The 26808-nt window shown below is 55.5% G+C and overlaps 13 protein-coding genes and 1 non-coding gene across 14 annotated transcripts in view; 5 read left to right on the top strand and 9 right to left on the bottom strand.

Moving 5' to 3' along the window:
• Positions 1-116: 116 nt before the first annotated feature.
• On the top strand, positions 117-599 carry VTJ04DRAFT_5243 (uncharacterized protein; the record flags this gene model as incomplete). Its single annotated transcript, XM_069363338.1, has 2 exons — positions 117-433; positions 506-599. The coding sequence occupies 2 exons, from the start codon at positions 117-119 to the stop codon at positions 597-599; spliced, it is 411 nt and encodes a 136-aa protein (XP_069220194.1).
• A 57-nt stretch (positions 600-656) lies between these two features.
• On the bottom strand, positions 657-2005 carry VTJ04DRAFT_5242 (uncharacterized protein; the record flags this gene model as incomplete). Its single annotated transcript, XM_069363337.1, has 2 exons — positions 657-1804; positions 1858-2005. The coding sequence occupies 2 exons, from the start codon at positions 2003-2005 to the stop codon at positions 657-659; spliced, it is 1296 nt and encodes a 431-aa protein (XP_069220193.1).
• A 552-nt stretch (positions 2006-2557) lies between these two features.
• On the bottom strand, positions 2558-2658 carry VTJ04DRAFT_t58. Its single transcript has one exon. It is a non-coding gene; the product is annotated as a tRNA-Ile (tRNA).
• Positions 2659-3237: 579 nt separating this feature from the next.
• VTJ04DRAFT_5241 (uncharacterized protein) lies at positions 3238-5449 on the bottom strand (the record flags this gene model as incomplete). The annotated part of the gene is made up of 2 exons (XM_069363336.1): positions 3238-3505; positions 3561-5449. 2 exons carry the CDS (start codon positions 5447-5449, stop codon positions 3238-3240), a joined length of 2157 nt encoding a protein of 718 aa, XP_069220192.1.
• Positions 5450-6606: 1157 nt separating this feature from the next.
• VTJ04DRAFT_5240 (uncharacterized protein) lies at positions 6607-7053 on the bottom strand (the record flags this gene model as incomplete). The annotated part of the gene is made up of 1 exon (XM_069363335.1): positions 6607-7053. The coding sequence occupies one exon, from the start codon at positions 7051-7053 to the stop codon at positions 6607-6609; it is 447 nt and encodes a 148-aa protein (XP_069220191.1).
• A 501-nt stretch (positions 7054-7554) lies between these two features.
• On the bottom strand, positions 7555-9620 carry VTJ04DRAFT_5239 (uncharacterized protein; the record flags this gene model as incomplete). The annotated part of the gene is made up of 3 exons (XM_069363333.1): positions 7555-9255; positions 9318-9453; positions 9520-9620. The coding sequence occupies 3 exons, from the start codon at positions 9618-9620 to the stop codon at positions 7555-7557; spliced, it is 1938 nt and encodes a 645-aa protein (XP_069220190.1).
• A 556-nt stretch (positions 9621-10176) lies between these two features.
• On the top strand, positions 10177-11880 carry VTJ04DRAFT_5238 (uncharacterized protein; the record flags this gene model as incomplete). Its single annotated transcript, XM_069363332.1, has 3 exons — positions 10177-10258; positions 10340-11612; positions 11667-11880. The coding sequence occupies 3 exons, from the start codon at positions 10177-10179 to the stop codon at positions 11878-11880; spliced, it is 1569 nt and encodes a 522-aa protein (XP_069220189.1).
• A 38-nt stretch (positions 11881-11918) lies between these two features.
• Positions 11919-12487, bottom strand: VTJ04DRAFT_5237 (uncharacterized protein; the record flags this gene model as incomplete). Its single annotated transcript, XM_069363331.1, has 2 exons — positions 11919-12346; positions 12412-12487. 2 exons carry the CDS (start codon positions 12485-12487, stop codon positions 11919-11921), a joined length of 504 nt encoding a protein of 167 aa, XP_069220188.1.
• Positions 12488-14691: 2204 nt separating this feature from the next.
• On the top strand, positions 14692-15233 carry VTJ04DRAFT_5236 (uncharacterized protein; the record flags this gene model as incomplete). The annotated part of the gene is made up of 2 exons (XM_069363330.1): positions 14692-14876; positions 14930-15233. The coding sequence occupies 2 exons, from the start codon at positions 14692-14694 to the stop codon at positions 15231-15233; spliced, it is 489 nt and encodes a 162-aa protein (XP_069220187.1).
• A 1444-nt stretch (positions 15234-16677) lies between these two features.
• VTJ04DRAFT_5235 (uncharacterized protein) lies at positions 16678-17179 on the bottom strand (the record flags this gene model as incomplete). The annotated part of the gene is made up of 2 exons (XM_069363329.1): positions 16678-16967; positions 17032-17179. The coding sequence occupies 2 exons, from the start codon at positions 17177-17179 to the stop codon at positions 16678-16680; spliced, it is 438 nt and encodes a 145-aa protein (XP_069220186.1).
• Positions 17180-17306: 127 nt separating this feature from the next.
• VTJ04DRAFT_5234 (uncharacterized protein) lies at positions 17307-19248 on the top strand (the record flags this gene model as incomplete). Its single annotated transcript, XM_069363328.1, has 3 exons — positions 17307-17423; positions 17500-18225; positions 18298-19248. 3 exons carry the CDS (start codon positions 17307-17309, stop codon positions 19246-19248), a joined length of 1794 nt encoding a protein of 597 aa, XP_069220185.1.
• A 1636-nt stretch (positions 19249-20884) lies between these two features.
• Positions 20885-22222, bottom strand: VTJ04DRAFT_5233 (uncharacterized protein; the record flags this gene model as incomplete). The annotated part of the gene is made up of 1 exon (XM_069363327.1): positions 20885-22222. One exon carries the CDS (start codon positions 22220-22222, stop codon positions 20885-20887), a length of 1338 nt encoding a protein of 445 aa, XP_069220184.1.
• Positions 22223-22948: 726 nt separating this feature from the next.
• On the bottom strand, positions 22949-26041 carry VTJ04DRAFT_5232 (uncharacterized protein; the record flags this gene model as incomplete). The annotated part of the gene is made up of 7 exons (XM_069363326.1): positions 22949-23247; positions 23335-23767; positions 23844-24001; positions 24062-24908; positions 24961-25109; positions 25170-25571; positions 25630-26041. 7 exons carry the CDS (start codon positions 26039-26041, stop codon positions 22949-22951), a joined length of 2700 nt encoding a protein of 899 aa, XP_069220183.1.
• A 382-nt stretch (positions 26042-26423) lies between these two features.
• The window catches only part of VTJ04DRAFT_5231 (uncharacterized protein), a gene marked incomplete at both ends in the record, with an annotated part of 2116 nt that continues 1731 nt past the window's right edge, over positions 26424-26808 (top strand). The window contains one exon of the mRNA XM_069363325.1: positions 26424-26750. Within this exon, the coding sequence (XP_069220182.1) occupies positions 26424-26750 (327 nt within the window). The remainder of the gene's footprint in view (positions 26751-26808) is intronic.

Here is a 26808-nt window from a genome sequence, read left to right as displayed (position 1 = left end):
TTTTTGGATGGCGGGGTGCATTTCCATCATTCCCATCCCGTCTTCTGTGTTGCCCTAAGACTTTCGAACTCGACTTCTACCAGCAGCCATCACCCGTAACAACAGCAGCCGCAATCATGGGGAAACCAAAGCGCGCCGTTCTTGCCGCAGCCCAGGAGTCATCGACCCCGCCTGACGAGCTGACGGCCACCCAGTCCATCGCCCGGGTGGTCAAGGCCGAGGGCAACAGCATCTACACCTGTGAACTTCCCAACGGCAAGCCCGTGGCTGTCGAACTCGAGCCCAAGTTCCGCAACACCATCTTCATCCGCCGTGGTGGCTACGTCCTGGTCGACCTCTCCTCGGCCGAGGAGCGCCTCAAGACGAGCCGCGTGTCCGGGGAGATCATCAACATTGTGCGCGACGAGAAGGAATGGCGCAAACAGCCGTACTGGTATTATCTTCCCCTTGGCATGGCTTGATTGAACCATGGCAGCCACCGCTTCACATACTGACACCATGGCAGGCCGAAGGAGTTTGTCAAAAAGACCTTTGGTGAGGACGAGGACGAAGATTCGAATGTCGGCAAGCTGCCGCCAAGCGACTCGGAAGACGAGTGATGGATGTCTGTCTTGAGCAAGCAAACATGAGACGCAGAAGAAAAACCTATTCACATCTCACCGCTTCGCCGCCGCATCCTTCACACCACCCCGTACCCGCGACGCATCATCCCCCGTGCCAAACCACGCAAGGCCCGCGGTGATCGCGAGCACAGCAACAACGACGCCAGAGCTGGCGGGCGTGCTGGGGTAGACATTCCACGCCCATTCCTGCGCAGCCCACAGGGCATACTGGAGGACAGGGTGGACGCCGCTGCGCCAAAGGAGGAAGGGAGTCGACCAGGCGAGATAGGCGTAGAACTGGTAATGCAGGGAGCGCGCAAAAAGGAGGCCGACCACGTTAGCGGACAGGATAGCCGTCATAATAAAGCGAGGATTGACGTCTCTCGAGATGGCGCGCTGTTCCTGTTCCGTGAAGGGAGACTTGCCGAGGAGGATAGGAATCGCCAGACGGCTCAGGGGTTTGCGAGCAGGTTTCAACCACCGAGTCGTGATGAAAACCACCAGCGCCGCCGCATGCAATCCGAGCAGGGCCAACGAAAACCCCTTGCTAAGAAAAATCGCCTCTCCCAGAAACCGCCAATTGACCGTCCACTTGAAAAGAAACTGCCTCGACAACTCAAACGCGCGGCTGAGATATCCCCACGGATTCTCCGCCAAAAACGGCACCGCCAACAGCACCTGCACAAGCCCCATCATCGCCGCCAGCTGCAAACTCATCGCATACCCAGCCCCAAGGAGCAGCACGGCTCCCACGGCGGGCAACACCAACAACAGTGACATCTTAACCCCCAACCCCAGCGTGTACGCGAGCGCGCCTGCCCGCCACGCCCGCCTCTGCAAAAAGTAGATAGCCACCCACAGACACAGAGCCGCAACCCCGTCGTTGAAACACCGCAGCATGAAGATGCTATGCAACCGCTTCGACAAGATCAGGAGCGGGAAGACGTACGGCGGGACGCCCGCCTGGCGGTAGCACGCCATCACTATCGCCAGCGCGGCCAGGTAGATGCCGGCAAACAGCTGCTGCGCGAGCAGGATGTCCTTGCCGCGGTCCGTCAGGCGGTACAGCGCCGAGTAGATGTAGACGTGCGCCGCAGGGTACACCAGCGGGCCCGTCCCCCCGCGAATGCGCGTGTAGTCGCGCTCGCCGGAGAGGATTTGAGAGATTTGTTCCATGTAGGCGACCCAGTCGATTTCGGTGTCTGTGGGGATTGTTAGGTTTCAGTCAGATAATCCACGGGGGGGTTAGACGGACATGGGACTTTCCAGATGATGAGGCCACAGAGTACCGCGTCGGCGAGGAAGAGGAGGGGCGGGATGAGTTTGGAAAGGGGGTGTTTGCCGTTGGCGACATCTAGGGCAAAGCCCACAGCGCCGGCTGGGAGGGAGGCTGGGCTGGACATGATGGGCGTTCTGGTTGTTGAGGTGTGAGGTGAATGGAATTGGTGTTTGTGTGATGAGATTATGAGATGAGGACGCGTTGCAACATGTCCGGGCGGCTCAGTTATGTGAACGATGATCGTTCACCGCTTTGAAGAATTAACAGAATGTGGTGAGAAGAGTCGACGAATTCGTGCATGAAAAATGGTTGGAATTGCCTATTTTCCTTGACATTGATGTTGATGAGTTCTCTCAATGCCTGACAGAGGAACACGTTCGAAGAAGGTCGATGTCTGAGGAGGGTTAGGGTCCTTCTTGACGAAGCACACCCCCCACCCACAATTTTCCAATGCCGGCCAAAAAGTTGAACGAGCCAGAGCATCCTGCCATGCTAGGTACATATCAACCTTCAAAAACAAAATTGCAGACAGTGGTATCCGTGGAGTCCATGTCCGTCATCCAATCGTCAGTCATGTAATTGAGATTTGGAAGGTGCCGTGTAAAAGGAGAAACATATGACCAAAAAACATATCACAAGCACCAGAACCCAGAGGGAAAAAAATACCAAAAGAAATTGCCCAGTAACAGGATTGAACTGTTGACCTTCGCATTACTTGATATTTCCTCAGGAAAGGAGATATTAGTACGACGCTCTAACCAGCTGAGCTAACCGGGCCTTTGGGCACTCAGGCGTTGACAGGACGACCCCAGCGCGGGAATTATGTGTTCCGGTTGTGGTGGGATCGGAGCGGGGTTAGGTTTTCCCCTGGATTTGTCGAATGTGGGTGTGGGTGTGAGTGTGGTACATACCTCGTGGTGGCGGCGGGGTTGAGGATGTCCCGGACGTTTTGTGGGCGGGGGGGTTCCATCGGCCAAAGTTGGAGGAGGGGTAAAAGGGAGGAAGGGGGAGGGCTCCGGACCTGGGAGGAAAGATGGGATATCAACCCGCAGATCTGGTCTAGGCGAGAAACCTCTCGGAGAGGTTAAGTTTGCTTGGATATGCGATGGGTTTGACTTGATTCCTCGTTCAACGCTCTCCCTTCATTGCATGTCCTCCAAAGGGTCCGAAAGGGACTGAAAAGGAGGGCAACCTTGCAATGACCAAAGGGAGTTGCAAGGAAACAGACGCAAGAATTCCGGAGCGAGAAATTCACAAACGCTTCCAAGAGGCATCAAGAGGTGGCGCAACAAATCATCTATTCCACTGCATGGAATCGAAGCCCCTTCAACAAGGACCCTGGCCAGAGAACTCTGTTTACGCCAACCCCAACTCCTTGTAAAACGCCTCCGTGCTCGGCTTGCGTCCCAAGAACTGCTCCAGCGTCAACATCTCGTCCTGGCTACCGCCCTTCTCCAGCACCGTGTGCCTGTAGCGCCTGCCCTGAACCGTGTCCATGGGGTTCTCCTTGAACACTGAGTAGAACATATCGGTCGAGTAGACCTGCGAGGACAGGTAGCCGTAGTAGCCGGCGTCGTAACCGCCGATGAGGTGGCCAAAGGTGGCTTGGCCGTTGCCCCAGGTGCTACTTCACGTTAGTACGGCAAGGAATGATGGCTATAAGGATAGAAAAAACATACCTCGGCTCACCCTGCGCCTCAGGGCCCTTGATCTGCGAAATCTCAACCCGCAAATCATTGTACAGCTTGCTGACATCCAGCTTCTCCAGCTCCTCGTGGCTCTTGGGCGTGTGCACGGCCATGTCAAACAGGCCAAAGTGCAGCTGTCTCAGATTGAACAGCGCATCGTTGACATGCTTGGTGGCAATCAACTTCTCAATCAGCTCATCAGGAATCGACTCGCCAGTCTGGTAGTGGCTGCTGAGGCTCTTGAGTTGGCTCGGGGTCCAGCACCAGTTCTCAAGCATCTGGCTAGGGGCTTCAACGAAGTCCCGAACAGTCGAGGTGCCGTGGTACCTCGCGTAGCGGGTGCGGCCGGCCAGATCGTGGATACCGTGGCCGAGCTCATGGAAGAGGGTAACCACCTCGTCGTGCTTGAGCAGCGACGGCTTCTTGTCGGTAGGCTTGCTAAAGTTGCACACGAGCGCCGTGGCCGGGTACCGGCGTGTGCCGTCCTTCTTGAGGAAACCGGGCTGCAGCGAGAAGTTGGCCGCATGGCCGTACTTGCCCGGGCGCGGGTGCAGGTCGAGATACAAATAGCCGACGAAGCCGTTGCCCTCGGTCTCGTCGTCCCAAACGCTGAAGATGATAACGTCCTCATGCCACGAAATGTCCTCGGCCTTGCCGGTGGGCGAGATGCGAGCGCGGTCCTCGGGCGTCAGCTCGACGAACACGAGGCCGAACAGCTCCTCAAAGATACGTAGCATGCCGGCCACCGTCGACTTGAGAGGGAAGTACTCGGCAATTGCGTTCTCATCGATGCTGTACTCCTGCTCAATCATCATGCGGTCGTAGAAGCGGTGGTCCCAGAGGTAGTAGTTGCCGTCGAACGGCAGCTGACGCTCCTCGTGGTCCTTCTTCTTGAGCTCAAGCAGGTGCTGGATCTCCTTGACACCACCGGCCGCAAGACGCGACTTGAGGTCATTGAGGAAGTCCATGACCGTCTTGGGAGTCTTGGCCATCTTGTCCTCGATGCGGAAGGACGCGTGGTCGGGATATCCGAGGAGACGGGCAGCCTCGTCGCGGAGAAGGATGGCCTCCTTGAAAAGCGGGACGTTCTGGTTGCACTTGTTCTCGTTCTGGATGAACACGCGGCGACGAGTCTCGGGGTTCTTGGCGAACTTGAGCGTCGGGAAGAGATCCGGATACTTGAAAGTCAGACGCAGCTTGCCCTCGTTCTCGCCGGTGCCCTTTTCCAGAGTGTCAAGAACATCCTGGGGAACGCCGTCGAGCTCCTCAGGGGTGAACCAGATACCACCGTTCTCCTCATTGAGGTTCTTCTGGAACTCGATCTGGATCTGGCTCAAGCGCTTCTTGATCTCCTTGAAGCGCTCCCGCTGGGGACCCTCAGGCAAACCCAATCCATTCCGAATGTAGCTCTTGCGTTCCTTCTCGAGCAGACGAGCGCTCTCGACGTCCTGCAGACCAGCAGCCTTGGCGAGCTCGAGGTCGATAATGCGGTCCTTATCCTTGGCGAGGCTGTCTGCCAGACCCGAGTTCTTGTAGACGGCATCGACGAGACGGAAGACATCCTCGCGCATGCTGCACTCAATGGCGAACTCGTCCATGATCTTCTCGGCCTCGGTACTGGCGTCACGCAAGGCGCTGTCCCCGGAGACATATTGGTAGAAGCCGAGGATGCGGGAGCTCAGGGAGCTTTCGTTCTCGTCCTCGGCCTGCGGGAGGAGCACCGACTCGAAGGTGGCCGACTCATCGGGCTTGATCTTGGCAACCTGGGAGTCAAGGAGGGCGCGGGTGCGCTCACACAGGGCCTTGGCATCGGCGACGATGCTCTCCTTGGTGCCGGTAAAGAGCGGCGGGGCCTGGGGAGGGTTGGCGTACTTGGACATGTCGACGCCGGGCCGGTGGGTGAAGATGGACGAGTACGACGAGGCGGTGGATGTGGCAAACGAAGGGCGCCCAGTAGCGGCGAGTCCCCCAAAGAGTGGTGCTTGGTGGACTCTTGTAAACCGCAACTGGGTGAAGAGGGTCGAGAGGCGGGGGACTATGCGCGGGGCAGCCAGGATGACGGTAATGGCTGAGAAGAGGAGTAAGGACAGGAGAAGCAGGAAGATTGCCTGCCGAGGACTCGCGTGCGGCGCCAGGATGAAGACCTAAGGACCGAATGACCCAAAGGGAGTGGCTGGAGGAAGGAAGAGGAGGAGGGCCTCGCGTCGCTAGGTGATCGCGGGGTCCTGTGTTCTCAATGGGGGAGGCGTGTTCCACTCTGTCTCACTGCGGGGAAGGCAGGCGGACAGGGACAACACAGGCAGGTGGGTGGAGAGCTGTGCGGGCAGCAGAGCGAAGGGACCGGGATGTCAGCACAAGGAGACGTGCATGAACAGACAGGAATTGGGCAGTAAAGCAGAAAGGAGGCACAGAATGAACTTGGCAATTAGGCTCTTGGCACAAGGTCTGATGTGATTACGCTTGGAGGATGCAGATGCAGTTAAGTGGGTTTCTGGGTTGTTGGTTGTTGTGTACACAGTAGCCGGCTGTTTGAGATGGAAGCGTGTCATTCCCAACCGAGAAAATGGCCGGACACTCCGGATGCCGGGATTGAGTGGAGGTCTTGGCTCGGCCAAAGAGGTCCATCCCAAACTAAATTAAAAAAGGTAAAATAAATAAAACAAAAAATATAAACCAAAGAAAGGAAGTAAGGAAAGATAAAAGAAAAAAAGAATCAGGAAAGAAAAAAAAGACGAGAAAAGAGAAAAAGGCAAGAAGGAAAGAAGGAAAACAAAATAACAAAAATCGTCAAAGGGACTGAAGCATAAAGACAAGGATGATCAACACAGCTCTTTCAACTCCATCTCGGCTGTAAAGTGTCAAGCAGAATGCAGATTGTTCACTAGTTTTGCCGGATACTTGATAGGTATCGGTGGAATATCTGTGTCTCTTCTGCTCGGTCTCATGTCCTCCCATCCCGTTCTTAAATCACCCTCCCCTCAGCTTCACCTCCCCGATTCTCAACAACCATCACAACCTTCTCTTCCTCTTCGCTTGGTCAATACGAATCCCACAGGACTTTCAGATCCTGCTCCATCAGGTCCACCATCTTGACAAACTCGGCGAACCCTTCCTTGGCCAGCTCCAGCGCCTGCGAGATATTGTCCACCGCCCGGCAGATCTGTTCTACGCTGCGGGGGTTGAGGTCTGCAAGCGCCCGGTTGATGAACATCACCTCTCCCTCGATGGTCTTGAAGTAGGATGTAATCTCCTTTGTTCGCTGGCCTATGGTGTCCAGACCCGAGTCATCTGATTCAATGGTGTAAGAGAGGTTGAGTTGGGGGTTTGGCTTGGGAAGGGTGTGTCTGTTAGTTGGAGTGGACGTAGCTTCTGGGAAGTCGGGGAAATAGAAAGCAGGAAACACGGCCTCAGAGGGGATATGCAGATGGATAGGAAACACGCTTACTGGAGGGGGAGGTTGGGGTATGTTTCCTTGTTGGTCCATGGCTGTTCGTGTTTTCCTTTTAGGTTATTGTAGAGGGACTCTGCAAGCCGAATGCAATGGTCATTCTAATGACTCTCTGACGTGAACTTTGATTACTTGAAGAACATTATTCAAAGCGTCCAAGTGATACTGGTCATTCTGAGAAGAAATCGAGGATGATTAAATACAGGAAGTAATATAGTCATAGAGTGTCATAAGTGTGCTGACCTGGCCCTACACGTATATCTGGCTCTTCGTGAACCCCACGATGCTAATCCTCGCCCCTGTTGCGGTCTGATCCGATTAACATATCTGGTAAAAACCTGACCTGAAACTGCCAGCTCAAGAACCAAGTGGCATGCCTTCCTTCGTTGAACAACGAGCCACATACCAGAAACAACAGAAGTTGACTCTGAGTCCCTAAAATAGATGACGTTGAATTCTCTATCTTCAATCTCTATTAGCAATAGCACGACCATGCACCAATTCCACTGCTCCTTTCACTCGAGACTCAAGCGTAAATCAGAGGAACCCAGCCTCCTTCAAATGCTTAAGAACCCTCTCCTGCTCCAATGTCTTCTCGTCCTTGTAACTCTTGCCCTCTCCCGTGTCAATAAAGTTCTCCCAAAACTTCAGCCCTTCAATCCCTTCCTCACGACACAACACCCCCTTCTCCTCGGCCATCTCCAGCTCCTCCTCCGCCACACCAATACTCCAGCCGAACCGCTCAGCAACGTCCCTCGCCGTAACGCCTCGTCCAAACCTGCGCCAATCCCACGGTACCTCGCGCTCGGGAGGAATCTCATGCAAGTCCCGCATCCAAGCCAGAAGCGCCTTGATCGTGGTATCATCCGTCCTGTCCTTGCCCTGCACCACCTTCACCCCCGACTTGAAGGTGCGCAGCCGAACCGGCAGGTTCAGCTTCTCAAACAAATTCGCCGCCTTCTCAAAGTCCGCCGGACTAACCAGCTCAACCCCTCCCCGCGCACGGTTGAACATGGCCCATAAATCCACTAACGAGATGATCCCGCCGGCCTTCTTGAGGACCCCGCGGCGGTCGTCTGTCAAGAACTCTGCCAGCGTGCGCGCCAGTTCCGATAGATATAAGGAGTCGCTGCCCCCCGAGCCACTGCTGCTGCCAACGATGTCCTTGGTCGCGATCAGGCCCAGCTGGTTGAACGAGTCGGCCAACAACGCATTCTCGCTTGCGCTGGATGTGCCGGACGCACCTTTGACCTGCCGTGCGAAAGTCTCGGCCAGCGCAATGATTTCTTTGGCTGAGGCCATCAGGGCCTCGAGGTCCTCGAAGGCACTGCCGATGACGATCTCGTTGTTCTTGCGCATCACTTGACTATGGTGTTCTAGGCCTGCGATGCCGCCGATTTTGGGACGCGAAGGTTGGCCTGTGGTTGTTCCGGATCCGGCGCTCGCTCCATCGAGGGATGGGTCTCCAGGTCGTGCGGCCTTGGGGATAGGAGGAGCATTTTGTAGGAGCCATTTCCGCTGGGTCATTGCCCCCTTGAGCCTTTCGTAAAAGATCTTCTCGCCGCCGCCACGGAAGGAAAGCTTGATGCTCTCGGAGCCATCAGAACCTGTTGGAACGGGGCTTAGAGAACTGGATACTGGACCAGGTGATTCCGCGTGCGGTCGTGCACGCTGTGTCAGCTCGGCAGGGAGATCATGGGAGATTAGAGGCCCGCCACACATCTCGCAGGAAAGAAGAGACGGGTGATTCAGAAAGGTACAGCGCGGGCACTGAAATGATGCATCTGGATCGGTACTCTTCGGTGAGTCCCGTGGGCCGTCGACGCCCGAGAGACTGGGCCCTGGACCTGGCCTCACTGGCAGAGGAGCATGGAGTGCAGAGCCCCCTGGCTGCCGGCTCGCAGCGTTGGAGATGGCCGCCTTCAGGATATGTGTCAGGGTTGGCTTGATGCCACATGCCAGGCAGGGTGGAAGCGGGGTGTGAGCATTGGCCGTCGTCGGGTCAAAGTTGGAGGGCACCGGGTTGGCAAAACTGCAAATCGTGCAGATCCATGTAGCCGTTGTAGCGGGTAGTATATCCGCCGGCGGTACCCTCGACGGGCCATCATAGGGACTTGGCGAGGCCGTGGCACTTCGTGACGGGCTCCCCGAGATGCCAGGCGGGCGGGTTTGGACCGAGCTGCGCTTGGCAGGCTTCGGGACCAGAGTGATCTTGGCTGAGGATTTGAGAAAGCCTCCCTGGGCAAGTATCGTTAACAGCCGCGGCGATGGAGGAGAGTGCTGGGAGGTGAAATACATACATAGAACTCGAACCGCTCTACATCCTTGAGATCCAAGGCGACTGAGTATTTCCTGGGCTCGGCCTTGTCCACGTAACAAATTCGATGTGATGTCAAGTAGACCTGTCCATTTTGATGGTTGGGGAGCTTGTATTTCCTTGAGAGCAGCGAGTTAGCCGGCTGCCACCGCGACCGTGAATCAGTTGAACTAAGGCACACTCACCCCTCATACAACCCCACATTGTCCTGCACAAAGAGAAGGTCTTCATCGGGTAGGTAGGAGGGCCGCAGAGCGGTTGTCAAGTCTATTTGCTTCAGGAACATCCGTCATAGTTGGGGGTTGTCCCGGAGCATGTGAGGGTGGTGGAACTTTGTGTTGTTCCCAACAACATGGAATAGGGACATGCATTCCATGAGTTGAAGGATGGGGAGGTTGGGGGGTTGACGTAAAGCTGCAGCGTTCGCACGAGGAACACGGCCAAGCCCATAGAAGGTGGGGCAACACGGGCATCGGGCGCTGAATGGGAAAATTACGGTATTGTGCAGTACCTTACCTGATCGCAACATTACCAGCTGAGTGCCCGACGTCGGGGAAGCGCCCAGGACGGCGCGTGACAACGCGACGCCCCGATTACATAAGACAAGACCCTTGCCCCGCACAGACCATTTGGGCACTTCCGCGATTCCCGCCCTCTGCTTTCGAATTTCCTCAATCATCAAACTCCAGTCCTCCCTGTGACCCGACCACACCGCTCGCCCTGAATCATTCCGCATTCAACCCCAACTTTCATCCGCGACTCCCAACATTCCATTCACGCGATTCTCTCTCCTCACCAACCTCTAATTTTCCTACCCCTTTCAGACCCTCAATCCCGACACCATGATGCCGACGTGGCCCGCGGCGGCTCCTCCGCCTCCAGGAGTGCAGCCGTCCTCGACTGCCTATGCCACCACCTACTCAGGTAAGTCGCTTTTTATAATAACTCCTCACCCGGACGATCCGCAGCCTGATGTTCTGGTTACGCTAACCTCTGCTTTCGCAGCCCCTGCCTTCACTCCAGTCCAAGTCCGACAGTCATTTGGCCAGCCATACCCTGTTCCTCAATCCTCTTACCCCGTAGCGCCTGGTTACGGCAACCCTCCTCCCTCTATGCCCAGCGCAGCTAATCCAGCCTCGAACCCACCGCCGCCCGCCGCTCCTGAGCAGAAGACTAAGATCGACTGGCCAGATTCGGTCCGGCGATATGTCCAGAGAGCCTTCATGCCTGCAAACCTGGACTCGACAGTGTCGAGAGCCGAGATGGAGGCCAAGCTCAAGGAAACCATCACCCAAGCCAACGAGAGCGGCGTCATGTACACACTCAACTGGGACACAATGCCGCTTCCTCAACAGATGATTCGTGAAGAGCGCGCTCGAGCCTTGCTTCCTCACCTGTCCAAGCCAGAAGTTCCGACACCGACCGAGGCACCGACCGCCAAGAAGCGGAAGTCATGGGACTCGGCGGAAACTGCATCTGCTGATATGTCCTCGACGACACCGCCCTGGCGGACCGGGGCCGGCCGGCTCCAGGACCGTGTTTCTTTCAACAACGAGCGACGCCAAATTCCCGACGAACGTCTCAAGCCAAGTAGTAAGTTCACACGCGCGGACAAGCGCCAGAAACGTAGCGACGGGGAGTACAAGACCTACCGCGAGGATACGCCCCCGCCTTCTGCTGGACCTGTCGTCGGTACCTGCACGGACCTGGAGAAGCGCTACCTGCGGTTAACGGCGGCCCCCAAGCCGTCCCAGGTGCGCCCTCCGCACATTCTGCGGCAGACTCTGGACCTGCTGAAGAGGAGGTGGAAGAAGGATCAGAACTATGGGTACATCTGCGACCAGTTCAAGTCCATGCGGCAGGATCTCACAGTGCAGCGCATCCGCGACGAGTTCACTGTCGAGGTGTATGAGATCCACGCCCGTATCGCCCTGGAGAAGGGGGATCTTGGTGAGTATAATCAGTGCCAGACCCAGCTGAAGGCGCTGTACAAGCTGGGGCTCAAGGGCAAGCCCAACGAGTTCAAGGCGTACCGAATCCTGTATTACATCCATACTCAAAATCGCGCGGAGCTGAATAACGCTCTGGCGGATCTAACTGCAGCAGAAAAGAAGGACCCGGCCATCAAGCACGCCCTCGACGTGCGTTCCGCATTGGCCTTGGGTAACTACCACCGTTTCTTCCAGCTCTACAACAACACTCCCAACATGGGTGCCTACCTCATGGACATGTTTGTCGGGAGGGAGCGCCTCGCTGCTCTCTGCAACATTTGCAAGGCGTAAGTTCTTTGAAGTTTCTCACCACTTCTTTCACCATGCTAACTTCTCTCTAGGTATAAGCAAGATGTGCCCCTTCGCTTCGTGACTGAGGAGCTCTATTTTGAGACAGATGTCGAGGCGGCGCAGTTCATTCTTGACCATGGAGGCCAGGACCTTCTCGAGGACCGGAATGGTTCCATCGTCTTTTTGACTGCCAAAGCCGGACAACGGTTCGAAGAGCCTCGCGCCAAAGCCTTCTCCCGCGTCGATATCAAGGGGCAAATATGATTTCCAGCCCATCACTCGCGCCCATGCCCTCTATCCCATCACAACACCTGATTTTCTTCTCGTCCATTTCCGTTATTATTGATTCTTGCCTTTCCATCACCTGTGTTTTCCCGGGCCGATATTCGATCACCTTCTGGCAAATCACCCAGGTTGACTCGGCTTGTATTTGGTCGTTTCACAACGATTCGAGACCCGATGAAGCCGCAGTCCACCGCCACTGATCTTTGAGTGCCGGTGAGGCAGGAGTTTGTTGCTTTGTGGCAGGCTTCGATGAAGGCAGCTGGGGGTTTGGTCAGCCTCTGATCTGGAGTATGCCAGGGAATGGCCTTGGCCCAAGACCAGTGTTTTACATCCCAAAGACTTCGAAGAGGGTCGCCAGCAAGGGTTAAGCTTTTTGAAGCCAAGCCGAACCGAAGGCCTTGATACGGTTCTTCTCGCTTACTCACACCTTCGATGAGCGGCGCTACTGACTCTCTACTTCGATTGCATGTTCACCCGGATTCCAACCAGCATCATCACATCACTTTCCACCATAGGGACACAGCACGCGGTCCACTTGTTGACTCGTGGTGCACGGCGCTATGGGATTCTCAGGGGGGTTGGGCATAAAATTCCCGGTTCTGGGCTTTGGGAGTTTTGGAGTTGGGAGGTTGTCGTTTGTTAGTTCTAGTTCGGGCTAGGCTACCCCGTGTGTTTTGTATTGACATCGCCTGCCTGACTGAAGGCAGAGGCTTAGATATCTTTTCCGTAGAGAAAACGAGACGAGTCATCATCCTTTGGTTTTCATTGCGTGGTTCTGTTACGGACTTTTGCTGCTGAGGATGTTTTGAGTGTGATTGGCATGCCTCAGCAGACGTTTTGCTGCACATCGACTGGTCCGATGTGTAAAGCACAGCTGTTGTGGTACGTAGAGGCTGTTTTAAGTAACCGGAACATGAAAATGTTGAGGACGGCGTGGGGTGTGAGACCGGATCTGATTCTATGACATTGCTGCTGTTCCTGCATTTCAGCTGAAGCAAATCTATTATTCTCGATTTACAGTTCGGTAGGTATGCACCTGTGTTTGGACTATTGGGCATGCACCATGAACCCCGATTTATGAATAATGACATCTCCTCCCCCTTCCTGTTTGACTCTTGAGACTCAAGAACGTGGTGTTGCACTAGGGAAGTTCAGATACGGGCGCGGTGCGTGGGTGTGGCCTGAAGTGGTGAAGCGAGTGAAGAGAGAGCGTGAGCTATGTCTGAAGAGATAGGGCGTTGGTGGGGTAGGGGATTGGGGGGAGGAAGAGGGAGGAGGGTGATTCCGGGTTTGCTTCAACTTCAGACACTCCATATCCGAGGTTGGGAGGGAGGGTTGGAGATGGTGGGCACCAGGAAAGTCTGAAGCATCTACTCCCGATTTAGATAGCTCTTCGTCAACACCGATAATGGGGGATGACGGGTGTGTTGTTGAGAGGCAGTGTTATTCTTGGCTAGAGTGATGATGGTAGGTTGCTGGGGCGGCAGAGAAATCTTGTTCATATTCGGATGAATGTGGCTAACCATGGATCTTTTGCGTTTCTCACCTCAAGCTGAGACTCCACAACTCAATGAGCGCAATCTAGTCCACAAGATCAACAAGATACTCCTGGCATTGATCCACGCGGCCTAGGACTGTCAACACAGACGACTACTACTCCCTTGTTCTCAACATCCACAACTCGAATAGCATCTTGAACGAGTATCTAGAGAAGCACTCTGTTACCATGTCATTGGGCAAGATAGCGTTGGCACATGGTCTACTCCCCACATTTCAAAACAGGACGAAACAAACTCTCCATAAAGAAGAAGAAAAGAAAGGAACGTGGATACTAAGGAGAAACAAGCTTGCTTTGCCATTACTACCGTGCCGCCGAGATATGGGACCTGGCTGGCTGGTTGGCTGGATGGGCGGGCAGCGGGGTTGTTTCAGGAGGTGCCAGTTTCATCCTTTTCCTGTGGGAGGGTTCAAAAATGGATGGGTAGCTGCGGCATACCAAAGGTAGGTAGCTAGGTAAAGCAGAGAGGCATGGGCGGGATCCCGGGAGGGTTTGGATCCGAGGGGAAAGGTTCGGGAGGGAGGTAGGTGGTTGGTGGGATTTTGCGTGTGAAGGTTTTGTGGGTGTGCGGATGGGGCTGTCAAGTACGAAATGGGATCTGGAACTGGATAGTAGTGAGAGTTGAGATAACTTGATGGATGGAGGATCTGAAACGTCTCGCTCCTGGTGCTGGCGGACCTCGGTCAAGCTTGGAGGCTGTACAAGACGCCATCACTCCTGATCTCGGGGGATGCTTGACAGCTGAACTAGATACCGAGCGTGGGCAGCCACGAGTCACGAGGATTGAGTCTCGTGCTTCTAGAAAACCTCTGAAAAGGAAACGGAATGGAGCCCCGGAGCTCTCTCGGATGGAGGCGTGTTTCGGACTAACAGCACGACGTCATGATGGCGGGGTCGATGCGTCCAAACGGTGGGATCGGGGACAGGGGTTTTGGATGGTCACCATCTGCCGGCACATCATGCGGCCGAGGAGGTTAAAGTTTGTTTTGTCGTCTTGGGATGGGTATGGTAGTGTAGAAAAGGCTCAGTTGGGCTAGTGGATATGTCGCCATCCAAGCATTGCTCATCCCCCAGTCTTCCACCTGCCCGGGAGGAACGTGATAATGGCGGGGTTCGTCCACGCCATTCGGGACCCGAGACTGGAAGAGTGGGGTGCATTGAAGATGCTGAACTCTTATCCCCATTAATACCCAAAGGGCCACACAAGATGGCCGGAGTTTGTCTCTAGCGCCATGAAGCTGCCGAGCGTTGGCGGCGCAAGGAAGTTCATCAGCAGGACCGCCAGCAGCGAATGGGGCGCCTCAATCAGACACACCATCCTCGGGTGCAACCTCGAACGCCAGGAACGAAATGAGGGCAAAGTCGAGACACACACCCCGATGGCCGGCGCGTGGGATGCCAATCGAAGAGATGGATGGTTGGTCCAGAGGGAAGCATGTTGACTTGTTACACAATCCCGGGGGCGGGCAGCTTGGCACCTTTCAAGCACCGGGCCGTGTGGTTCATGCAACAAGCATCTAGGCACATGGATGCCGTGTTCGAGAAGACGGCGATCGTCAGGGCCGAGGAGGCCCATCGGGATGCAGGTGTCCAGGGGCTGTCCTGCCGTGATCCCAGTGATGCCCGTGACTCCCGAGGGCGTGGTGGTGTTTACGTGGCTAACCATAATTTCTTCTTCGTCTCCGACTTCATGGTCGTTTTGCTGACATGGTCATGGCTGAGTTACAAAAGGCAGCCGTTGAAGTCGAGGTTAGCAAGGTGCCAACAGCCGTGACAGTTGGGACAGCCAGGGTTGTGCCCGCGGCCACGATAAGATGGTGGGGGGCAAAAGTCGTCAGCTGAAGGTTTTGCCATCCCACGAAGCTCCCAGAGAAACGACCAAGAAGGATCAGGTAGGTAGGTAGCGGGAGGTACTTGATGGATGATGTATGCGGTGAAACCGAATCCTCACTTTGTTCCAAGTTGTTTTGTGACCTGGTGGTACATACCAGACGACAATCCTTGACTGACGGCGGCGACGACGACGAAGGTGTGGTTGCTTGTGCAAGACCCGCGGACTTGGTTGGTTCTCGACGCCTGCGTCTGGGAGGCCTGATAAGCGCCAGATTTCTTTTTCAACAGACCAAGACCCCAGGCCAGGCGACGTGATGCATGTCCTGCAGAAACGAAGAAAAGCATTCGGCATTGCCAGGTGGAAAAGGAAAAAAAAAAACTTCGAATCCATTTTTTTGTTTTTCATGATGGAAAGTGCCATTGTCAGGATGTTGGGACTCGACAGCCCAGACCAAGCACCTTCCCCGGGCAGCCCGCGACAAAGCCGAGCCAACGGAAGGCAAGCGGGAGTTGCAAGGACCCCCCTGTCATTTAAGCATTTTCTCCATCGCCGGGGAAGCAGTGGGAAGCCGTAGAATCAGTGGAATCAGCGACCAAGCCCGGCCCGCGCCAATCCTGGCCGTGACCGAGCCCGGCCTGGCAAGCCTGGCAAGCCTGAAGCTGGGGAGAAGCCGGGGGAGTGACTGGGACAAAAATGCCCCTCCATTTCCCTCCATTTCGTCGACTTTGCGTCTTTTCGTTCCCCGTCCAGTTGGTCCAGTCCCAGTCGATTCCAGCGCTGGCTCGTCCACACCCTTTCGCTCTCTCGCTCCCTTGTGTGACTCGTCGGTTTCCAACCATCTATCGGCTGGGTCCGGGGGTTTAAGGACGAAAACTGGGTATATCGGTCCGTGCTCAGCACCAGCACCCCTCCCTGCCGCCCACAATCTGTGAAAACCCGCCATCATTGCCTTGGATTGTTCCACTCCCAGGGCTGTCATCTTCAAACAAACCAGACACAGACTCCCGTCAGAGACAAAGCCTCTGTGGTGAAGTCCATCTTCATTCTGGACCCCGAGTCCCGACAAAGGCGAAAAGAGGCAACACCACCTGAGACTGCTGCCAACCAAAGCACCATCCCAAAAGCACAGGCCAGAAGCGTGGACTTGGGTGCGGAACCCCGTTCAGTGTTTGTCCAGTCGTCAACGGAACATCTTAAGCTCCACACGCCTTATATAACCGCCGGTCCAGCCAACAGCCCACCTCGAAGCCAACACCTCAGCCTCTAGGATTTGCCATAAGTAATCCACAAACCGCTCTCGAGTCAACCACAACCCGCGAAACATTGAGGCCATCGCGACTTGAGACGACAACACCATTCACGACTTCGTCATCCACGCACTCGCCTAGTCGAACCCATAAACGACCACAACCCTCGCTGTTGACTCATCAACTCTCCGGCCGCGCATCATCCACCACGTGCTGGTCCAACTCGTTACACTGATCCAGAAGCTGGTTGAGAACGAGTCTCGTGTGACGCCAAACCTGTCGGCCGAAGCGAACAGCCTTGACCTCCCCTTACTGTCCGTTTCGCCCCCTCGACGCTCGGGCGTCGCAATCCCCTGCCCTTTGCAGCTCCGATCGGTCTTGAAAGACCTACCACGAACACAATGAAGGTACGTGACGTTCCGGTTGGCTACGTCAACAGGGCAACATCCCCCCGCTCCCTCTCGGCAACACCCATTCGTTCCGACGCCCACCAGTGCAGCCTGTCAGCCGGCGGAAGAGCAAACGCAGTGCGGCCCGCGCAAGTCGTCCGCCGCTCTTCTTGTACCGAACCCCTCCCCCCAGGCTGTCCATGTCACATGGATCGCTGCCCTCACAGTTCTTGGTGGGTTGCGATGGCATTGCTGTTGCTGTTCGGAGAGCACAAGACATATGCACTGCGTTCGTTTGGCTTGCCTGCCATTCCCTTCCCAACCGTCATCGCCCTGTCATCCATCACGAAGAGTAATAAGAGCGGTTGCTAACGAGAATGCGCGTCTTCAAGGCTCTTCGGATAGGGAGGAGGTCGATCAAAAGTGAGGAGAAGGGTAAACCCCACATCAGCATCCCTCAGAAATCCGCAGTCGCTATTGTCCCGCCGAAGAAGGTCTGTTGCGCTCCTCGCTGCTCGTTACCCCGTTATGAGGCAAACGGCGAGGCTAATGACGTTGGCAATGAGTTAGGTCATTCGGGCACTCTACGACTACACCGCACAAACACCCCAAGAATTGAGTTTCTCGAAAGGAGATTTCTTCCATGTGATCGGCCGCGAAAACGACCCTGACTGGTACGAGGCATGCAACCCAGCCGTCCCCGACGCCCGCGGCCTCGTCCCGGTCTCCTACTTCCAAGCTCTCGGCCGCAACGAACGCGACAGCGGTCAATCTCACCCCGATCATGACTCCGGATATGGCGAGGCTCCGCCCGTGACAACACCGCCAGCGACGTCTCAGCGGACTTCTAAGCCAGGCGCTAAGGGCAAGGCTGGCGGGATGGTTTATGGTGTTGTTATGTACGACTTCCATGCTGAGCGCGGCGATGAGCTTGAGGCGAAGGCCGGCGAAGCTATCATCGTCATCGCTCAATCGAACCCCGAATGGTTTGTCGCCAAACCCATTGGGCGACTCGGCGGCCCCGGCCTGATCCCGGTTTCCTTCGTCGAAATCCGCGACATGGCAACAAACACTCCCGTCGAGAACCCACAAGAGGCTGTGCGCAAGGCTGGCATTCCCAAGGTCGAGGAATGGAAGAGGATGGCCGCCGAATATAAGAACTCGAGCATCACGCTGGGCAAATTTGAGTCAAGCACCAGCCAGGCTCAACAGCAACAGCAACTCGAACAGAGCATGGATCGCCTCAGTCTGCAGCAACAACAGGCTCGGGGAAGCGCAGGGTCCGGCTCGAATCCGGTAGGTGATGGACGATCTAGCGTTGAATCGTTTGAGACCTTCGGACGTGTCGCCAACGCGAGCACACAACAGGGAATGGCAAACCAAGTCTACGGCACGCAACCGATGTCTGCTCAACAAACCTCTCCTATGTCTGCACGGGGCGAGCAATTGCTTGCCCCTGTTTCTGCCAAGATTCCGCGGTACTGTTTCGCCGAAGACAAGTATTGGTTCATTATCGAGGCCGAAATGGAAGACGGGCGGGTATGGGAGCTGAACCGGTACTACGAAGATTTCTACGACTTCCAGATCGCCCTCCTGACCGAGTTCCCCGTCGAGGCTGGCACTACGGGCAAGAAACAACGAACCCTCCCGTACATGCCGGGGCCCGTGAACTACGTGACCGACGCCATCACGGAGGGCCGTCGACACAACCTCGACGCCTACGTGAAGAACCTGCTCGCCCAGCCCACTTACATCTCCCGCTGTCACCTCGTGAGGCAGTTCTTCCGCCCGAGGGAGGGCGACTACGAGATCGACCCCAGCCAGGTGGACGACGAGTACCGCCTCTCGGCCGGCTCGCACCCGTCTTCGGGCGAGACTCCCGGGGACTCGCGGCAATCGTCTCGCCAAAACCTCGGCGGCGGAGGCTACGGTAACTTCAATACTGGCCCGGTTCCCAGTCGCCAGCCCAGCGGCGCCGGGACACAATCGCAAATACCGTCCATGTCACGCCAAGTCTCCAGCCTCTCCCAGCCCAGCCAGTCCTCGCTGTCGCCCGGGATCCAGACGGCCAACCAGCTCATGAAGGTCAAGCTCAGCTACAACGGCGACATCATCGCCATCAAGGTCCCGAGCGACATCTCGTTTGAGAGCCTGTACGACCGCATCGTGGACCGGCTCAAGATCCCAGCAACAGAAGAGGTGCAGTTGTCATACAAGGACGAAGCTACGGGAGACAGGCCGCCGTTGTTGAGCAATAACGATCTCGACATGGCGTTGCAGAGGAATGAGAAGTTGTTGCTGTATGTGGAGACGGTTTAAACTAAGGGCGGCGTTGAGAGGAAGTGGTGTGAGGGGTGGTGGGCGTTCTGCCTCAATTTCTTTATTCTTGGAGGGTATTCTTTTCTTCTCATTGCTTCTGGTATTTCTCTTCCTTTGTCTCCCCCCTTGACTTTCAGAGAGAGATGTGTGTGTTTTGCGGTTGTTCAGTCACGCTAGTATACCCCCCCAACCTTTATCTTGGGATTCATTCTTCAAAATTTTTACCCTTGACATCTTTTACCCCCACGCAAACGTTTGGTTTCTTTTCTCCATCACACATATACCCCCAAGACATACCTCTCTGACCTACAATCTTACACTTCCAAGTGGGGCGGCAGCGTCTGTCTTGAGGGATTATGTTCATTTTTGGAGGGGGTTTTCGGAAATGCCGCTGTTGCCGGCCCTTCGCGACCCCTTTCTTCCCCCTCTTCTCTGTTTCGTTTTTTTCTCCCCTTCTTATTCATCCCTACTTTTTTTACATCTTGACGAATGATGGGTGATGGGACGAAACAGCGGGTTTTTTATTGGGACGAATGGATGATGAAGAAAATATGGAATGTTTTTGATGACTAAACACCCAAGGAAGCGGAGAGGGTTCACAATCCATTGGTGGACGACGATGGATGGATGGATCGAGAGAAAGAGAGAGTTCAACGCTCCTGCTACCGTATGGTGACTACTTGAAGAAGAAGAAAGGGAGGGAGAAGCGAAGACACCGGAGAAGAGCGGAGGGAAACAAACAGTGTAGGAGGATCGGGTGGAAAAGACGCTCTTCCCTTCCCTACCTTTGTTGCCCGTTTCTTTATGGACATACTACATACACTACGGAGTACATGTACCAACACACCTAGGTACCTGGGGATGGACATCCTCAAAAGAAGAGCGAGTACTTTGTAGTAGCGAAGCATGGAGGGAGGGAGGCAGGGAGGAAAGGACAAGGAGGAGGTAGAGGGGATGGATGGGTTGGTTGGTTGGTTGGACTTTTGGCCACCCTCCTCTTCCTCTTCCCCTTTCTTTTCTTGGGGCTTGTTTTTTTGTTCATGTCGGTCTGTCCGTTTTTGCTTGTTTATTTTGCTGTTTTGTTTGTTTTGTGAAGGTCAGGTAGTTTAAGGTAGAAGAGGGTAGCAATGTATGTATGGTCTGGTATTATGGTATGGACAATGTTGCTTCTTTTTGGTTGGTTAGTTGGTTTCTTTGTCATCATGACATCCAGAGCCACATTCGCAAAGCGACAGACAGACCTTTGAAGGGATAACTGACCAGAGTACCCGAAAAATAATGGGTAACGTAACCCAGAGAGTTGATTCAAATCGACCACCAACGCCCGATAAGACATCCTGAGAGGTACCTACCTCCTGGAGCTTGGAAAACAATACACATAGCATCCATCCTTTTTCCTCAACGCCGCTAACCCATACATATATACCCGTACACAAACCATCCTTCCCACCTGCAAAGGAAAAGAGGTTGATGATAGCGTGATTCAACGCTCAATCCCAACATGAAAATCGAAACCAGAAACCCCATGCACCGGCCCCGCCGAAGAACCCGAAAACAAAAACAAACCGCAGATGAAGAAAAAAAAACACCCAATCAACCAACCAACCAACCCCGCCTGCTTTCCTCCCGTACCTCATCACACAATAACATGCGTTGACATATGCTCCACCGCCTCCTTAATCGTCCTCAACATGCGCTGGTTCAAACAGAACGGACACCTGACGGGCCTTTCCGTCGCCGAGACGGGCGCGCCGCTCGGGATCGGCGTGAGCGTCAAATCCTCCGTCCCAGGAGGAGCAGGTCCGGCCGACCCGGCGGTGGTGGTGGTGGCGGGAGCGAACCTTGCGGCGGTTGTGGTCCCCGCCGCTGCCCCTCCCGCTGACGGCGGCGCCACGGACGAAGACGACGAAGAACTTGGCGCCGCTGCTGCTCCCCCGCCGCTAGCACCAGCGGCAGTTGCGCGCGCGGCGTTAATGGCGGCGGCAGCCTGCTGCGCGTACGGCGTCTGCGGGAGAGGCGGCAGCCCGCGGTCTGCGCGCTCGCGGTCGGCCGCGGCCTGGGCTTCGGCGGCGGCTTCTTCCTGCTGCAGGGCGCGCAGGGCGTTTTGGAGGACCACCTCGGGGTCTTCGTCTGCGTAGAGGGCGCTGGCGTCGGCGGCGCCCGGCGCGCCGGGGGCGGCTGCCCCGGGGTGCGGTGGTGCTTGGTGCTGTTGCGGATGCTGCGGGTGCTGGGGATGGGGTGGCTGTTGCTGCTGGTGTTGCGGGGTGGTGGGGTCGGAAGGCGAGGGCCGGAGCTGGCCGTTGCCGTCCATGCGGCGGACGATTTCGTCGCGGACGCGGGCGCAGATGTGCAGCGAGGCTTCGACGCCGAGGACGCGCTGCACGGCGTCTTGGATGGCGGCGGGGGAGATGTCCGGGGTGATGTTCATGAAACGGGTCACGGCGTCGATGAGGTAGGGGATGTCGTCGGCCGGGTTGGTGGGGGCGCCGGGCCTGCGCTGACGCTGGCGGCGGATGAGAAGGCCGTAGCGCTTCTTGAACCGGTGGATCCAGCCGGGAGAGAACTCGGGAGGTTCCTCGCCCTTGTAGCGGGGGAGCTGGGTGAAGATGGCTTTGGCCTTTTCGGCGAGCTCTTCGTTGGAGGGGTGGCGGCCGCTGTTGACCATCTGCTGGTGCCAAAGAAGAACTAGCTTCTCAACATCGGGCCAATTGCCGAAGCGCAGGCGCGAGCCCGAGAGTTGGGTGTCATTGTCGAGGCGGGCATACTTTGGAGAGAGGGAATGCGAGACGGTGGACTGCGAGATTCTCTGGTTGAATTGGGTCTGGAACCATTCGATGCAGGCCTTGTGGCTGGGACGGACGGGTTGGGAGCTCGCCCAGCGGCGGAGAGCACGTCGCTGGTCGAGGGTGAGCGAATTGCGCTCACGAGTGGGAGTGCTCGTGGCGGGGGGTTCGACGTCGGGGGTGGTGGACATGGCAACGACGCGGCCGCTGGGGATGTCAGCGAGGCGCGTTGGTAGATTTCTTGGCAAGTGGAATCAGGGTGGGAATGCCCCGATGATGGTTGCGAGGGTTTTGAGATAATCGGGATTTCTGAGAAGATGGACGTGATGATCGTTGTAAGGAGGCGGAGGTGCACCAAGCTGCAGCCGTGGCGGGAAGAAGACAGCGGGAAAAGTGGAGGAGACGAGGGTTGTGCGGTGGATCCTTCAATCACATGATCGGGGCCAAGACGTTCTCAGGATTCCGTTTTTGGCAATTTCGAGAGTCTGAGCTCTCTCTGTATGTGCATTCTCACTTCTCGCCTACATACGAATAATGGATATTGAAATGCAAATCGAACCAGACAACACAAGCTTGTTCAAGTACCAAGCGGGAGAGATAGCTTGCTCAAATAGAAGGCTTGTTGATATTGCCATTCCCAAACCTGGAGATGGGGTTGACCATCCGATAATTATTTTCAATATCCCACCATTTTCCCTTTGACGATAACGAGGCTGGAGCCATCTCCCCCCAAACACAACATGTCAGAAACTACGATAGCCCACCGCGTCCCATCGCACTTGGATGGTCGCTGTGAACAGGTTTATTAGATCGATAGGTATCTTCTACGAACCAACGGCCCCGCAACATCGGGTCTTACTAAGTATAACGTAGACTGCCATCCCAATGCCATTGATGCAACCAAGCCCCCACACCCATCAGTACCCCTCTAACACCATAATGTGCAGCACCGCATCCAAATCCATGTGGTTCCTCACCACACAGCTTACCCCGGGTTTCACTTTAAAGAGTCCATGAGGCCCAATGACAATTTCTGGCTCTTGCCCGATGGCAACGCGAACCTTGCCCTTCGCAACCGAACACAGCCGCATCTTGTCTGGTTCAGGGTCGAGTCGCAGGGTGCCGCTCATGGGGATCGTGTCGACGTGGGCCGACACGTCGTCGCAAACATGCACGGGCCGGCTGCTGGAGAGGAAAGCTTTCGAAAAGGCGATGCCTGGAGACAAAGTACATCTCGTAGTCAGCGGGTGTGCCCTTGAGACGACACAATGCAGAGATTGGATGGATAAGAATGAAAACTTACTCTCGCCATTGCCAGCCGACTCCCGTATTCGCCCAGGAGCCAATTCCCAATCTTCCATTTGCAGGAGATCCTCCTGTCCAGTAGGTTGGCCCTTGGATATCAGCGCCGAAGACGTCATTGTTGCTGTAGCTCTTGTTGTCCGAGAGCCGTCCGACGGGATTGCTGGAGGAGGAATGTACGTTTCTTTTCTCCGTGACTCGAGCTGCATTTGTGGTGCTTGCGGTATCCCAGCTTCTCGCATCACATGCGGAGGGAGTTGAGCAGGCGGCGGGGGGCTGCCACTTTTCAATGGGATTTGTGAAATCACTTTCGGAGGGGCTTCCTTGACAATCTTTCCTCCCCATCTGATGCCGGCGGCCTTGTTGGCGTAGCTACCCTTGACTGTAAAGGTGCCGTCGCGGTTGTCGTTCAAGAGTTCGCCGTAATGGACTCGCTGAAGGTAATATAACCGTTAGTTGGATAATCTTGACAAACAACACATCCGCGACGGGTCCAAGAACTCTACTCACAGCAAAGTGGAAGCCCAGGTCGGTTCGTTTGGAAACAGCTCTCCGACACGTCCGGACAGGGCACACCCACGGCCGGTCGGGAAATGTCGTGTCAAGCGCGTAGCCAGCCGGAAGCAACGCCCCGAACATAAAGCCATCGCTTTGGCTTTCACCGGGGGCTGCACGAGAGGGTTAGCAACAGGAAACAAAAGCTCCAGGGAAGTCGTCGCTTAGCTCACCTAATGGCCAGAAGTCATACCGCCTTTGTCCCTCGGCGATGAGGAAGCCAGCGGAGGGTGGGTCGTCTGTTGTTGACTGTTTTACCGGTTCTGGTTGTTTGTTTGGAGCCATGATCTTCTCTGGTTGGCGAGCGGTAACCTCTGTGATGGTCTTCTGGTTTGACGCTCCCACGGAGGTGTTGGATCTGGAGGTTAGAATTTTCTTTGTTTCCGGTTCAACTTCGAGGTGTACCTTCCTGACTTGCTCCATTTTCTTCATAAACCGATCTTGTCTCTCTTGGACAACTTTTTTGTTCCGCTCAGCACCCCATTGCCGGTGAGAACAATAAGACGAGTAGGAGTGGTAGTAGCAGTTGGCACAAGACATAACGTTCTCCAGGACCCGCGAGTCTGCCTTGAGGGATACCATGACGCAGGAGCGAAATATCCCCTTCCCCTCGCTGCATCTGCTACATGGAGTTGGCGCCGGCTCTCCACTGAGCTGAACGAGAAGCGCAGCGACGTCTCTGACGTGAGAATCGGAATACGGGTGCTCTCGGAGCCAATCCACATTCCAGTCAGGCTGCCTGACTCGATGAAGCGTAAGCAAGGCCGGAATCCATCCCTTCGTTGGAATAACAGGGCCCTGGAAGTTCTTCAAGTATCTTTGGATATACTTCCATGACTCTTTGGAGTTTCCAAGAGACTCTCCAGTCAGCGGATGTGTCGGGGGAACCGGTGGCGGGGCTGAAGGATCGGGAGGACCGCGAGATACCACGACTGAGTCAACGTGGGGCTCGCTGGAAACTCCGCACTGCGTAAATGTGCCATCGGTGTTGTCGTGCAGGAGCATCCCTCGATGAAAGGCCTGGAGGGCCATCAGCAACGGTTTGGTCAAATCGTCTGTCAAGAGCACCTACAAAGAAGTGAGCACCAACGCCCATGTGGTCCTCCCATAGCGTGCGACACGAGCGCAATGGGCAAATCCATGGATGACTCGGGGTACTCTTATGCAGTTTGTAGCCCGTAGGGAAGAGCCCGCCCATTGCCTTTGTTAACTCTCCTTTCACTGATATGAGTCAGTCGGGTGACAGAAGCCTTGGTCAACAGTATACTGCAGACAACAAACCTCGAACATGGTCGTAACGACGGCCATCAGCAGTTTTCGTGAGCACCTGATGAGGTTCTGTCGCTTCATTGTTGCTGCTGTTGTCTACCTCCTCGTCAGACCAAGACATGGCGTCCGACTGAGGTTCTCCTTCCGAGTCTTCGTTGCTCGCATCCGACTCGCCATTTCTGGCATCGGAAGCCACGTGTGATTGCTCACTCATAAGACGGGGGCGCGTTGGACGTTTCTCTTCGATATCCGCATCTGGTGTGCTCGATTCTGGCGTTTGACTGCCACTGAATGGCCGTTTGCGGTTACCCGCAGACGCAGGAGTGTTTGACGCTTCTCCGGCTTCCTGTCTGCGACGAATGGTTTCCCAGCGCAGCTTGTGAACATTGGCCATTCTGCCAGAAGCCCATCTCTCTGAGGTTGATGTGAGTAGGACGAGATCAAATCCAGAGGCAGGTCGGAGGTGGCTTACCTTTCAGCGCGAGACTCATGGCTTTCCGCCGCTCTTCAGCCGTCGCGTACTTTTTCGGTTTGAACCCGCTTCCATGAGATTGGGAACTTGCCGGGGATGGTTCAGAGTAGTTCCTGGAAGGGGTTTGAGTGTCGGCAGGTGGTAGGAGATCACTGACGACTCGCGGCGAATCAAGACTTTCCCCGCGGCTGTTGGAGATGGATGCTGTTGATGGTCCAGAAGAATGAGTCGTGTTGGGCACCAATGGCGGTGGGATGATGGAGAGCCCGCTGCGCTTCATCTTGATGACGGGCTTCTGGGTGCCATCTTTTGACATTCGGGTGGCCACAGGGGTGGAGTTCCCAGAGGCAGCTTTCGGCTCGCCCTCATCAGGGGAAAGACGGACCACCGTCGGAGCTGCACCGTCGGGCATGGGACTTGGGGTTTTGGAAGTTGACGACACCAAGTCTTGGTGAGTTAGAATGTTTGGGATGGAGTTTTCCACATCCGCCAGGTCAAAGAAGGGAATTGAGAATTCAAGGTTGAGAAGTCAAAGCTAATTGAAGGTCAGTTTTTGGTTGTTCTTATACAGGGAACCACAGTTCAATGGGGCTTTCAAAGGCAATGTCAATGTGTCGGGGGAGTCACGAATGAATGGATGGATCTCACCTCCGGCTTCCACTCTAGGTACAGTCATCGTCAGAAATTACTGTGACAACCCCACCACGCTAATGCAACGCGACGCGTTCGCGTTCCCATCTTCAATCCCACCCTCTTTTTTCAAACCACCGCAACTTTCTCAAGCCACGGCCAAAATGCGTGAATTCGGGGTCGAATTGTCGCCAAATATCTTCTCTCCAAATGGATACCGGCTGCAGTTATCCGAAGCCGAAAGGGCCCAAATTTTCTCACTCCGAAGAGCCAACGTCCCCGTCGCCAAGATCGCCGACGATTTTCACGTGTCACGACAAACTGTCTACCGTGTCTTTGAGGAAGTGCAGGATCGAAACTCTTACGCCCAGAAGCCCGGCCGCGGTCGGAAAAAGTCCCTGAGCGACCGTCAAGCCCGCCTGGTTACTATTCTCGTCAAGAAGAACCCTCACACCCCATGGAAAGACCTCTGCCAGCATGAGGACCTCAGAGTGAGCATCAACACCCTCCGCTCCTACCTCCCGGAGGAATACCGCCGCAAATGGAGCG

This window comes from Mycothermus thermophilus (genome assembly GCF_041956435.1).
Source record: "Mycothermus thermophilus strain CBS 625.91 unplaced genomic scaffold VTJ04scaffold_3, whole genome shotgun sequence".
In the NCBI taxonomy this organism is placed as follows: domain Eukaryota; kingdom Fungi; phylum Ascomycota; class Sordariomycetes; order Sordariales; family Chaetomiaceae; genus Mycothermus; species Mycothermus thermophilus.
Note: the sequence above shows the minus strand (reverse complement) of the source record. Positions and strands in the feature narration are given on the sequence as shown.